The sequence below is a fragment of the Macadamia integrifolia genome, unplaced genomic scaffold (genome assembly GCF_013358625.1).
Source record: "Macadamia integrifolia cultivar HAES 741 unplaced genomic scaffold, SCU_Mint_v3 scaffold1023, whole genome shotgun sequence".
Lineage (NCBI taxonomy): Eukaryota > Viridiplantae > Streptophyta > Magnoliopsida > Proteales > Proteaceae > Macadamia > Macadamia integrifolia.
Genome location: NW_024868057.1, coordinates 205079 through 219751, shown reverse-complemented (window position 1 = coordinate 219751; position 14673 = coordinate 205079). Strand labels below are relative to the sequence as shown.

The window sequence follows — 14673 nt, the reverse complement described above, 5'->3', positions numbered from 1 at the left end:
TCACATGGGCCGCTACCCACGTGGTATGAAACGGCCTCGGTTTCACCTTTTTGGGCCGTTCCATCAGCCCCATTAGTAGTCTACTTGTCTCGGGCCATTTTTTGATTTGGCCCATCAATGGAGATGGCTTGACCCTTGTATGGGGAGCGTTGGTAGGTCACTTTGATTTCCGGGTCCCTATGTTCAAATTGTTTCAAAATATTTTTGTTTTCTTTTCTTTCATTATACAGTTTTAAAAACAGTTTTTTGAAAACCCCTCTTAAAAGAAAAATCTGTTTTCCTTTGAAAAAAGAGCACAACGCCACTTTGCCATGGGCCTTGGCTATCTATTGGTCAAGTGCTTGCGCATGTGTGGCTACATTATTGCGGGCCCTAGTTTTTCCCCCCAAAAAAATGATTTTATTTTCAAATAGGAGTCCTAGGGCTAAGAGATCAATGTCTCTTAAATCCTTTTTGTTCAAATGGGCCTAATCATGATTTCTCATCAGTTTTTTCATATTAAAATCATCTTTCAAATCATTCTTTTGATCTTGTGGCATTCTCTCCTTTTTCTTAGCATTGTGGCCCATTAGGTCCAAAATAGGATGAGTCCAAGGCATTTGTTTTTTAATTTTGTTTCAAACTTGTCAAAATGTTTTCTTCCCCTTGGGGTCTAGTCTACTCATGACTGGATTATTTTCCCTAGGGCCCTACATTCCAATTGGTTTACAAATCAAAAATCTTATTTGACTTTTGTATTTACTTATTTATTTTGATTTAATTTCTAAGCGAGCGAAGAGGTATCTCGAGTCCTACTACGTAGCCTAGGGTGCGTTAGCATAGGATGGGCATGGCTGGCCCACAATACCGGCCTATAGCATAGGACCATTGGATCTACTCTATTTCTAAGTGGCGGGAGGGCTAGCCCGTCATCTAGCCCAATCCCGATATGGAAACCCTTGAATGTTGTATATCTCTTCAATTCACTTAGCATGTATTATTATCTTTTAATATGCTTCACATGTACTTTGTTTACTTTTGAGCTTCTCATTTCATATGCCATTCCTATTTATTCTCTTATTATGTCATACATACATGTTATTTGCCCACGAAACACACACACACGAACCCACCTTGACACTACTCGTGTCAAACCCAGGAATTGGGTTAGGGCGAAACATCCAAACTCAACTTAGGTTAGATTTGAACCTATGCCATAGGTCTAACTTAGCAAGTAGGGTATACACAGGTTTAGATAGATGGAGACCGACCTCCAGGTTGGGCGAGGCGGGTGCCTAACACCTTCCCTCCTTGTAAATTGACACATGTCTAGAACTTTGGACGAGGACCATCCTTATCCGGCATTGAGTCTTAGCATTGTCTCTCTTCTAGAAGAGAGACTACTTTGGGTCCTAGGCCCATCACCCTAGGTGGCGACTCCCTTTTTGGTGTACGACGTACGCTCTTGCAAAATTAGAGTATCTGCGTCACGACCTGACTTTATTCTGTCCTTTCTTGAGACCCTTTGGTCTCTACACAAATAACAAAGAAAATGGAATGTCCCCTTTTATGTCTTAGCAATTCATCCAAACCTCTACTTTACCAAATCATGTTCTTATGTTCATTTCAATCTTATTAGAAGCATCCATTTTATCTTTGAAAACTTCCTTGTGTTTGATTTAAGTGACAAAATCGATGTTTGATCTGATTAATTAATTTTATGTACAAGCTACTAGGTTTCTATCATTGTTATTCTCTCATTACTACTGTTGGCTTCTCTCTATTCATTTTCTGATTTCTGTCCTAAAAAGTATATATATATATATATATATATAAATCTTCAAGTTCTTCTCTTAAGATTCCATTTTCTATAAGGTTTGATATATAGTGTTTTTCTAGATTAAGTAATTCAATCATCCGATCAGTCTGAAATTTTGAATATACATTCATCTACCCTAGATTGAAACTTGATTCAAAGCTGGGTCAATTTCAACGGTCGAATCGTGAGATATTTTATTATATTCAATTATGCCATTAATTATAATAAAAGCCCATGAAATCTGTAAATTTTTTAGATTTGAATCGGTATTTCTCTAATTACTTTTAATCCATCCACCTAATCGTGATCATCTTTTAAGGGTTAGGAAATTTACAATGAGGTTACAATCCAAATCTAGAGAGCATCTGACCATTGAATTGAGAGTAATTTCATATTTACTAAAATTTAAAATTTTCATCAAAAGTTATAATTTTTCTAATTACTCTTTGATCACTCAACCAATTATTCTCATCTTCTGAAGGGTGATAATCCGTGTTGAGGGGGGATTGATTCCTAGAGTTTGACCTCCATCTGAGAGGATTGACTTTTAGAGAAAAGTGGGGTATTGAATAATTTTGAGCTAGAAGATTGATGGGAGACATACCTAATTGCAAATGGTGATTGACTTAAGCATTTTGTTTTTGTTGGTACAAGATTGACTTAAGAATTTAAAGCTCAAAGAGTGAAAATAAGAAACATCATGTGGATTTAGTGGGATTATTGTTTTTTTCTTATTGTCCTTATTGGCAACCTCGACCACATGGCGGTGATGACGTGGCCTATTAAGGTGAGATGGCCGATAGTGGTGAGGAGGTAGTGTACGGTCTCTCCGATGAAATGTCAGTGGTGTATAAAGTGTCTGAAGTGAAGTGGGTCATCCATAGTAGGTGGTGCGGATTTTCAGGCCAAAAATGAAAATTTTGACCTATTTACATTGGGGATATTTTCAGCATTGAAAATGATTTTTATGGAAGACTGATGCTCCATATAACAATATGAGCATAAAAAATTCTTTCGGTGCATTGATTTTATCCTGTTTCGAGATTAGATTAAGAAGTTACGGCATTTGTAATGTTTAGGAGTTTTGGTCTTTTTACACGGCTTAGGTTGATGATCGACTCCTCTAAAAATTGTGGAGGTTTGATTCATGGTCCACACCCTTTTCGTTTCGACTCCATCCAAAATCATATGAAGAAGTTATGGCCGTTTATGTGAAATCGGTCTGAAAATCCTAAATCTATAATTGGCAAATGCTCTCAGTGTTGGTGGGAAAGTTTCAACATATCTTTTATATTTTGAGGGACTTTTGTGGAATTTCTGGATATTCAATCAAGGGGGTCTTTTAGCACAATTTTCTTAAGTCAAAGCGGATTTGTGTAAATAGAGTAAGTGGTCAACATCCTAAATCTATGGCTAGGAGTCACCCATGTGACCCAGATCCAAATCCAAGGGAGGGTACAATTTTTGGCTTGGTGCATTATGCTTATTGCTGCGGTGCTGCACTTGGTTGTCACTGCTTGTGGATGCCATGCGCTAAAGATTATGATCCGTGCATCTCCATTACTCGATCGTGTCAAGCATCGATCCAAGTGTTGTTGTAATTCTTGCTTTATTCGATTAGTTCCAAAGGCCTCCGACATTTATGTTGTATCGACCAATGACGTAGCGACAACACCTCTGACTCATGACTTCAGCGCCTAGCGCTGCATTAGGCGTGCGTCAACAGATCCCTGTTGTGCGACTTAGATTAAATGCTATTTAAAAGATCTGAGGGCCGAGATCTTAGGCACTATTTAAGGCCAAATCCAATGGGTGTGAGCCATGTCACTATACCCTATGCCGCCGGTGTGTCTTGCGCCGCACTGCAAAGATTCCAAATGGATGTTTCTGGTTGGTCCATCTTCAAAATGTCATATCTTTTGAACCACAGGGCCAAAATTGGTCAATTCAAGTTGCATTTTCTTCAGAATTTCAAACTCTATCTGGAAGGCTGAGAAGAGGGTTTTGGTGTGAATCTTCCCTCTTTGTGTATGAGCTATTGAATGGGTTTGCGTGATTTATGTAGGTTGCATTCACTCCATTTAAGTGAGGTTGAGAAGGTAGTTGAGGGCTTATAATATTTCATTGACCAAAAGGCAAGAGAAGAGGGAAAAAAAAAGAAAGAAGAGGAAGTGAGGGTTCTTTTGTACATTGAAGAACTAGAAGACAATAAAGAGGTGTTTGTGAGCATTCAATGGGTCAGTGGACACTTGAACAACTAGGTTCCCCTTAAGAGGTGAAGTTAGAAATTTCAATGATCAGTGAAAGGTTCCAAATACTTCCCAGAGTATCAAAATATCACAGACAACTGATTGTGAGACTTTCTAACACTAGATTTACATTACAAAGATTGTTTGTAATGATGTATGCATGCTAGTTTAAGCTTATTTTTATTGATTTATCTTTGTACAATGTGTTTAGTGGGTGCTAAACATTGGGGGTTGGTGTTGTAATTTGTACCGGCAGTATGTAAGCCTTCTCAACTGTATGTTGGGAAAACAGGGTGTGGGTGCTCCTAACTATAGGTGCAATTAAAATAGTGTATTGAGTAGGTATGAAGCTTTTATAGGCACTATTCCATGGACGTAGGCATTTTATAACACCCTGATTTTAAGAACCCAATCTTAGAAATAAGAAGTTTAAGGAGAAGGATACATGGTGGTGGAAAGAATTATAATCAGATGTATAGCAGAAAGTAAAGAGGAAAGGATACCTTACTGTAGTGTAATGATAGTTTTAAGGATGCCTACATAAGTGGAGAAGGGTCCCACATAAGGTAGGATACCTTAGCCAAAGGGCTGGACAGCAAGGGACCAAAAATGGCTTAACTGGCTGGAGAGCCTCTGCCCAACCGGCCTGCCAGTTCGGATAACAGAATACCCGTAAAATTGAAATTTTCTCTATGGGCCCCTCTATTTGACAGAGTTTTTCCACCTATATTCCACCATGGTTAGGGGAATATTTCAGGGTTTTAATGCAGGTGATTTCATGCTAAACCCTATTTCCTGTCAAAAGTTAGTTTAAGTCAAAAATGGTAGAAAAATGTTTTTGTTATATAGAACATGTTTGGCCGTAGCATTATATAAGGGGGAATGATAGGTCGGCTATTCTTCTTTTTCTAGGAGAAGAGAAAGGAGAAGAGAAAGAAGGAAGAAGAAGAAGAAGAAGAAGAGAAGAAGAAGAAGGAAGAGAGAAGGGTTGCTTGTGCCTTCTGGGATCAGTTGAACTTGCCTACACCTTAGGTAAGTTTTCCTTGGCATGAAGGTTACTGCAATTCACTATATGAGTAGTAGCATGCTAGTAATGTTCATTCATGAAGAATTTGAGTTTAGTATTGGGTTCTAGAGATGATCTGCAGCACTAGTTGCTGAAATTAGAGTTTCAGACTGGGTTCAGAAACTCATATTTCACTCTGACCCATCTCTGTTGGCTCTCATAGTTTGGGAATTCAGCATGCATGGTTATGATTTAGTAATTGAAGTTAGTAATTGCAAGAATGTTTAGCTAGATGGAGGTTTTAAGTGTAAAAATTACTCTTGCTGAATTTTTACAAGTGAAATTGGGGATTTTTCTTAAAATCTTCCTGATACTTGTAATTCTTCCTCAATTAAGCTCCATATAAATGCGTAAAAGGTGGGGAAAATCCAGGCTTGCAGTCCTGCAACCTCAAGTTTCTGAAATTTGGGGTGAGAATGGGTAAATTTTGTAATTCCCTCTCTTTACTATGTAATCACTCCAAATTGGACTCAATTGGAGCTGGAACATGGTTCAGCCATGATTCCTAGGGCTGTCCAGCTCCAATCAAGTCATTGAATGTGTAGGAAACCTAAGATTAATAATATGCACATGTAGGTTGTTGAATTTATATGAAAATTTGAAAACATGATAGCTTGGGTTGTTGCTTGCTGTAATTGGTGGCTTGAGGGGCTATAAAATGACATTAAAGATCATATAACACCTTCCCTAAAGAATTCGGGCCTTATAAATTAGTGAAATCTCAGTTAAAAGCATATCAGAGTTTGAAGGGAGATGGGCATAATCGAATTCTGCAGAAAAGGACTAACCGGTGGGAGACCACAGGCCAACCTGTCGGCTCCAATGTCTCCAGCTGGTTAGGCTTCCAAAGACCAGAATGGTCCCAGAATTGATCTGAAACCCATTGAGTCTATTGAGGACTTATAAAATATATAAAAAGAGGATAATATGCCCAACTACAGAAATAAACAGAGATTGTAAGCTTAAACCTAAACAGAAAGGGTTAGAGACAGGAATAACCCTATCTAATCTAGATTGCTAGTAAAATTTAATTATGTACTTAATAATTTAAGTATGTTATGAATGTTGATAAATGGTACACAATTATATATATAAGAACCTAAATCACCCGGCGAAGATACGCGGTGATGGGAATTTAGTGGTAACAATTGGATTTTGGGTTTTTAGGTGAGTGGGTGTTTGACTTTATTTTACGGAGTGTTTTTGCATTATTTTCTATTTTTGCATGAGTCATGTGTATGGATTATATGTTATATTGCTGCTACGCATGCTGATTGACATGATTGATTTGTTTATCTTTTACTATTATTGTCTGCCACTCTGTGAATATGAGATAATGAGGTTTTGGAATGGCTCCTGGACTGCGGATGTAAGTGAGGTAAGTTCATGTGGTTATGTGATTGTGAGTTGTGTAAGCTAATGTGGTTATGTGATTGTGAGTTGTGTAAGTTATTGTGGTTATGAGATTGTATGTTGTGTACATGGACTATGATTCTGTGGATGAGGTCTTCAATTGTAACTATGGTATTGATGACTTCGAGGTGCAGAATGATTGAGGGGGGGATCCAGTACCATGGGCTTAGAGGTCGGTATTACAGTTATGATTGTGGCTTTGACGATCTAGGGCATGGTGTGACTGAGGGGGGGATCCGGTACCGTGAGCCTAGAGGTCAAAGGATGTATGTATGTTTGATGTGTGATGTGTGATGTATGATGTGTGGCAATGATTGTAATATTGATTGGTCTGAGGCACGGGCGACTGAGGGGGGAGGATCGGTATCGTGGCTTTAGAGGTTGGTATTACAATGATGGCCACTAATGTATGATTGGATACTATGGATTGTGTAGTAATGATTGTAATATTGATTGGTCCAAGGCACGGGTGACAGGGGGGAAGACCGTACCACGACTTTAGAGGTCGATATTACAGTGATGGCCACTGATGTATGATTGGATGCTATGGATTGAGTGGTAATATTGATTGGTCTGAGGCACGAGTGACTAGGGGGGAGGACTAGTACTGTGGCTTCAGAGGTCGGTATTATAGTGATGGCCACTGATGTATGATTGGATGCAATGGATTGTGTGATAATGATTGTAATATTGATTGGTCTGAGGCACATGTGACTAAAAAAGGGGGGAGGACTCGTACCGTGGCTTTAGAGGTCGGTCTTACAGTGATGGCCACCGATGTATGACTAGATCATGAGCATCATCCAATTCGTTTGAGTATACATTGCATCATTTGTTCTAATTTGCTTAAGCATACATGGCATCACTTGTTTGCGTGTGTTTGCATTATTTGTTTGCGTGTGCTTGCATTTACATCCCTCACTGGGCTTGTGAAGCTCATCCCTCGTTAATTACTATTTTTAGATGGTGGAACCAGTGCTGAGGCAGGATTGGATTTCAGCGGTGGTTGTGAGGCTTGTGTCTGCGAGACATCAGGATGCTGATGGACATCTCTTCTGTTATTTCAGTTATCCCTTTTGATGTAAATATTTATAGAATGTGTAGTAGGTAATATTGTAACCTGTGGTTATTTTCGGATATGAAAATTGTATAATATAATTATCATTTTAGTACATCACCAGTGATATTTGTAAAATTTACTTAACATACTTTGATTTTGGATGTGATCTTGGTAACATTTGTGAAGTTAATATACTGCATCTATGATCTTGGAGGATTAGGATGATAAGGTTGAGAATCTAGTGCTGCATACTTTGGCCTAAATTGATGCAGAGTGTGACGCATCTTGCCAAACCTTGTAAAAATTTCATTGTTGTCCGTGTGGATTTTCTTTTGTATTGATGGGTGTGTAAATTTGAAAGTGTCTATGAGAGGCTGAATGTGCATACTACCATGTGCTAGCATGTACAGGTTCATCAGAAATTACTAAATCAGCGTACACGTTAATTTTGAAAAAAAAATATTGAACTCATTGATTCACCCCACTCTTAGTGACTGTTGGGTTACAACAATTACACCACCGATGTATGCTTATTGAATTGTGTCTACATATAATATGTGATTATGAAAGTGATGAAAATTTGGCTATGATGAATGTTATTATGTGATGTACTTTGTAAAGGTAATCTAGGGGAAATATTGTTTTAATATTGAGGAAATTACACTCCCCTCCCCTGAGGTTTGACCTAATATCAATCTCCTCCCCTCTACTTTGAATTCTATCACCCACCTCCCCAGAACTTTCAAGATGCTCACTTTCGTCACCTATTTAGTGAGTCGTGTTAAATGGTGGGTTAAAATGACAACCTTTAACAGATTTCAAACTCTAAAGATGCCTGATGAAAGTACAATAATACCCTCATCTTTATTAATTCAACTTAAATAGCCTATTCGATCGGATTTAGGGCTTGGAAGATATCTAGGAGTAGCGACCAGTGGTGAATTGAGTTCAACAACGACAACTTTAATGGAGGCAGTTGCAACCTGAGCGAGATAGGGCCAACCGACCAAGAGGCTCCTGCGACCTGTGCAAGGTAGTGGCAACTGATCAAGAGGCTCCCGTGATCTGTACGAGGTAGTGGCAACCGATCAGAGTCACCGCGGGTAGTGGCAACCGACCAGAAGTCGCCGCGAGTAGTGGCAACTGACTAGAGGCAGTCGCAACCTGAGTGAGGCATTTGCTACACACCTGAAGCGATTGAAGCTTGCTGGGATTTTTTTTTATTTATTTTTTTAAATAGGTTTCCCATATCCCCTTATGTGTTGCTTGCTTAAGGTTTGTTAGACTGAAACAATGCCCGTTCATTCTCTGCAGAACTAGTACATTTTGATTCATTGAAGTTTCTGCCATCTTATAATGGGCTTATGGTGTTAATTTTCAGTTTTTGTTCATTGTAATTCTGATGCTCTGTATTTCTTCACTTAATTTTTCATTTTAATTCTTCTTATATTTACTTCGACTACTGACTTTGGGGAGTGTGTTTTGTTGTTGTGTAAATTTGGCAACTTAATGTCTACATCAAGTGTTAATTGCAGCAATGCTAATCTACCGAAGTATAGAAGCATAAAATGTAGATGCAATCGAAAAACTGCATTAGGATCTCCGAGACGGTCGATAATCCAAGCTGACTCTTTTACACATGTTCTGATTTTAATGGTTGTAACTATTTCGAATGGTGTGATCTACCAACAACTGAGCCCCCAGCCATAAAATTTTGAAGAGTTGCATGAGGAAGTACATGGACTGCAAACTGATGTACAGGCTTTGCGAGAAGAGGCATGGGGAATTGCAATAGATGTCTAGGAGGTTGCAAGAGGAATCGGGAACTAGGAATGTTAGCTTGGAACAAATAGAAAGCATTGTTGGATCAATGAAGCATGTTTGTCAGTTTGTATTAGTGTTCTTTCTGGTGTATTTCTAGCATGTTTTATGAGCATGAAGTTTTGAAAACCTTTAGTACATTTGGACAGATGTAATCTAGTTTCTCTATCAGTAATGAAATGGTTTTCCACCTGTAACTCTTTTGTCATACAAAATCCAATTTCCAATTCAAAGTTGAAGAACAATTCTAATAGTCCTCTAAAAAATTTTGGCAGCATTTCACTACTAAAAAGACCATTATTTATATCTGCTTAAATGAAACATAAACATGTTATATCTAGAGCAACCACATCTAATTTCAGGTTCAAGTACATCCACCATCAAAATAACATCATCCATAAAACATTAAAAAGTATTCATAATTCAAGAAATTTCTTCCACATCAAAATAACCATTACATCCAACTAACATTAAAAGACGTCTACCATCCACAAAACATCATCCATATCTAATTGTACTTAAAGTTAACACCAAATCCCAAGCTCCCTTGTTATCTTCTCATGTCCTGTAGTTCAAATCTTCTTACTACTTCCTGTCTATTTTGCCTTCTCCCTTGCTTTCCTTTTATCCTCTTTAGCTTTCAATTGGGCTTTAATCTTGGTCTGTATATTCTCATCAACTATGCAGCTTGAAGAAGCCTGTGAAGATCTTGTTTGTCTTTGAGACAAGTTGCTCTCAGGTTTACTTCCACTCATTTTCTTTCTCTACACAAGCATGAAAATAAGTCTTACTACACTGTAAATATAAATAGTTGTTTTTTTTTTTATTGAAAATTTGTGCTTACCTTCACATTAGAAGAAGACTTTTTACTCTGAACTGGAGGTCCTTTGTAGGTGCGGATGTTATGTCCTTTACCTTTGCATCTTTCACATTTAGGACTTGAAGACCTTTTCCTAAATTCTCCGGATAGTCCTTCATCAGGTTCCTTCTTCCCAACTGTGTTTGATCTTTCTACTAACCTCTTCAGGGGTGGAGGCTGAACAATGCCCATAGGATATTCTTCTGGTAACTCATCCAAATCAGGAAGTGGATGAATTATGACTTTGTACACTTCCAAATTTCTTTACACTGTAGTATTCATCACAAAAAGTTTTCAAGTCTTTTTTCTTGTTTTTAATACAGGCAGCCGCATGCTTACATGGTAGACCTGTAGCATCCCAGAATTTGCATCCACAAGAACGTTTCTTCAAATCAATCACATATCTACCATTGCTATCTATTACTTCAAACTCATCTAGTCCAGATGCAAGTACCATACACCCTCTAGATTCAGTCCTTATAACAGTTAGTATCTTTTGAATCCTTGGTGTGACTTTTCCCGTATAGGTGCAACTCATCCAATATCTTGACTCCATCATTTCAAGTAGCTGCTTCCTTATCTCATCAATTACAATAAGAATGGGTTTGCTCCTAACAGATGAAATCCACTAATTAAATGACTCTGTCATGTTATTTATTCTGTGGTCGCTCTTGCATCTGAAATCCAACGCATGTTTGGACCACATTTTTTGTGGATTTTTACACAACCAATCATGAGCATCTTTATTAATGGCCTTCATTTCATTCGTTGCCTTCTCAAACATGAATGGAGTAGATGCCTTAGCTACTGACCAAAACAACCTTCTGAGTAACACCTCAGAATAGGTGCCCTTGAAGTTCTGATAAAGATGCCTACAACACCATCTATGCTGACATTGTGGAAATGTTAAACGGATGGCCTGACATAGACCCTGGATAATACAAACAAGTATTGGGATAAGGTCATGATGGTTGAATAGCACATATTAAGTATAAGAGGAGTATAATTTAATGCTAAAAAATAAAAGTGAAAGAGGGACAAGAAATATACCTTCTATTTGTCAGACATAAATGTGATGGTCATGTCATCAATGACAGTGCAAAGAGTAGCATATAGATTGGTCAAGAAAAAAATCCAACTATCTTTACATTCACACTCAACAACAACATAAGCTATGGGGAACAATCCTCTATTTCCATCTACAACTATAACAGACAACAGAAACCCTCCATACATACCCTTGAGGTGGCAACCATCAACCCAATGAATGGCCTGCAACCCCTAAGAAATCCATTTATACATGCTTTGAAGCATACAAACAGTCTCTTAAATACAGGAGGATCTGAGATGACCTTCCTCGCATGAAATTGTAGCTTGAACAGACTACTTGGATTTCTTTCCCTTAGTATGTCACCATAACTGGGCAACTTAGCAAATGTGTAAGCATGACTCCCTTTATTGACCTCAGTGGCTATCTTTTTTGCTCTATACAATGTAATATAAGGGATCTTAACTTGAAACTTTTCCATGAAGTAGACAGCCATTGCACTTGTTTTCATATTTGGATTTGCCTTTAATTGAGTAGCAAGATGAGAAGCAATCCAAGTGGATGTAATGTCTTTATATTCCTTTGCTCGAGAACATCGATGCTCCTTACACATTGACTTAATCATATATGTAATTCCACCATTAACGGGTGAAGCATGGATTCTCCAAGTGCATCCAGATGCTGCACACACAACAGTAGCCCTTGACTTCTCATTTTTACTTCTCAAGAGTGCAAAACCTTCTTCGATAGTATAGTCTTTGAGAACTTCTCTGTACTTATTACATCATCAAAAATCATGCCAATAGCTAAATTAATTTTCCCATCTTCAGAATATTTCATCTTATCAAGGTAGGGTCCATAATACTCATTTGAGTCATAATCATTAAAGTTACCTAACTTAATTCCAATTTCTTCCTCTCCTTTAGAAAATGATGTTTTCATCTTCAAGGTCGAAATCTGTATCACTCCCTTTAATGCTATTGTCATCATCAGTTGCTTCATTCCACTCAACATCACTATCAATAGTAGCTCCCTTGCTCCCTAGAGGTGTCTTACCAATCATGTTGTAAGTGAAATCACTTGGACTTGCTGTGTTTACTTTTTTAGAACCAACATTCATACTATTCATCTTGTAAGAAACCTCATTTGTGGTTGTAGTATTCATTGCCTCAGTCCTCATAATAGCACCACCCCTTCGAACTTGATGTTTTTCTCTACTAACCCTAGATGTCTGACTTTGTTGTAGTACACTACCAATCCCATATTGACTTTGTTGGATATCAGTACCAACTCCACACTGACTCTGCCTAACATTATCTTCAAATCCACTCTGACTTTGTTGTATGATACTATCTGCCTCCATATTTGTTTCACCCTCCCGAACAATCAATTTTCCAGGGAAGCCATTGACTGTATAATTGAATTTTGGGTGCTCCTCATAATGAAGGTCACAAAGGTACAAGTTAATCATATCCACTTGTTCACATAATAGAAACATTTCTAGCAAAGTTGAATCATGAACAATTTTCATATCCAGATTGTTTGGAAGTATACACTTCACTTTGAATGTCTCCATGTGCCCTTCAGGGACATGCCTGATCATTGTGTTGTATATGTCACAAACCATTTCCCTGTAACTATATTTGTCAGGGTCTACCAATGTAACTCCCGAGGTATGCACGTAGTAATGGTAACATATATTTGCCCTTATTTCCATTACTGAAGAGGTCTTGGTTGTGATTCTAATGAGTCAATGACAATTCACTGCATGATTAATGTAGACAAGCAGCCAATGTCACAAACAAAATTCACAAAAGTAGGTAAAAAGGATTTCATTGTGAAAAATCCTAACATTCACTGCATATAATCAACAGGGAAACTCTAACAAAAAATCAATATGGACAGTATACACTGAGTTAAACACTAAGCAACAAAAATCAACCGGAAATGTGAAACTCTCGTTTCCAAATCAAAAGGAAAAATCAAACTACAGTTGGCCATCACAGTAAGAATAAACTCCTAAAAAACAACCGATCGAACACCTAGATAGCAAACCCCTTATGAAGCAGCACAGTAAGAATAAATCTACTAAAAAACCTACTTTGAACTACCGATTGAACACCCAGATTGCAAACCCCTTCATTAAGTAGCACAGTAAGAATAAATTTACTAAAAACCTACTTTGAACAACCAATTGAACACCCAGATAGAAAACCCCTCATGAATCAACGAAAATTGTACCTAGGTTCAGCTAATTTCTATGTTTAGTTTCAAGCTCACCTCTTCTCTCCTCTGATTGCAGGCAAGGCGCAAGAACAACCACACTCTTCTAGCAGGAGAGGCAGCGCAAGAACAGCCACACTCTTCTTGTAGGTGAGGCAGCTCAAGATCAACCGCACTCTTCTTGCAGGCAAGGTGGAGATTGAACATTATCTCTTGGTTTCTTTGTTCTCCTCTGATTGTAGGCTAGGCGCACGAACATGAGCACACTCCTTTGAAACCCTTCTTCACATCGCTTGAGTGATTCCAATCTATTGCTTCACAACCCAAGAACATCAAATAAGGGTATTTTAGGGAACTCATAACATATAAGGGCAGTATGGGTATTAGAATTCTACTGTGAAGCTGATGTAATCACTTAACAGTGATAACTCACATTTAGGTGACAGAGGTGAGCATCTTGAAAGGTCAGGGGAGGTTGGTGATAGAATTCAAAGTAGAGGGGAGGAGATTGATATTAGGTCAAACCTCAAGGGAGGGGAGTGTAATTTCCTCTTTAATATTTTATCGATGTTTTCACATATGTAATATGAAAATGGTGATTTTAAAAAGGTTGAATATGAAAAAGGTGATTTTGTGACAGTGTGAAAAGAGAGTGTTTGAGGGTAAATGAACTACCTTATACTGTGGAGAGTAATTGACACTTGAGAGGCACTGTGTTTGGTGAAGCCGCAAAATTTAGTCACAGAGAGGGTAATGACAATGTGATTGGTTGATTTTTAAGGTGTCATGTTTTTCCTCTCGAAGAATAGGCGATGGCAACTTATTTCTCTTAGTGCCGACTAAAGTGAAGAAGAGATAAATCAAGTGAAAATGTATTAATAAGAAAGCCAGTTTGTGAAAAATTAAAATGTTTATTTTAAACCTCAGTGATTTTGATTGTTGTAACTAAGGGTGTCAATTGGTCTGGAACCAGGTATTTGGTCTGGTTCTGGTTTCGGTTCCAAGGATGGTTAGTGTGATCCAAAACCGGACCAAGTCTAGTCTCGGTTCTAAAAATTGATACTCGTACCCGACCTATCCGGTTCCAATCTGATTCTGGTTCCTATTCGGGAACAAGCAACAAACAAGGGCAAAGG

At 38.1% G+C, this 14673-nt stretch overlaps 1 protein-coding gene and 2 long non-coding RNA genes across 3 annotated transcripts in view; 2 read left to right on the top strand and 1 right to left on the bottom strand.

Annotated features, from left to right (window-relative positions):
* LOC122062411 overlaps positions 1-9604 on the top strand; it is a 10744-nt gene extending 1140 nt beyond the window's left edge. Inside the window, exon 2 of the long non-coding RNA XR_006134941.1 lies at positions 8491-9604. This is a non-coding gene — a long non-coding RNA (uncharacterized LOC122062411). The remainder of the gene's footprint in view (positions 1-8490) is intronic.
* On the top strand, positions 4393-7924 carry LOC122062410. Its single transcript, XR_006134940.1, has 2 exons — positions 4393-5079; positions 7490-7924. It is a non-coding gene; the product is annotated as an uncharacterized LOC122062410 (long non-coding RNA).
* Positions 9605-10003: 399 nt separating the features above from the next.
* On the bottom strand, positions 10004-11927 carry LOC122062420. The gene is made up of 5 exons (XM_042626044.1): positions 11587-11927; positions 10995-11138; positions 10606-10877; positions 10252-10517; positions 10004-10171 (listed from the first exon to the last, which is right to left on the bottom strand). The coding sequence occupies exons 1-5, from the start codon at positions 11925-11927 to the stop codon at positions 10004-10006; spliced, it is 1191 nt and encodes a 396-aa protein (XP_042481978.1).
* Positions 11928-14673: the final 2746 nt, after the last annotated feature.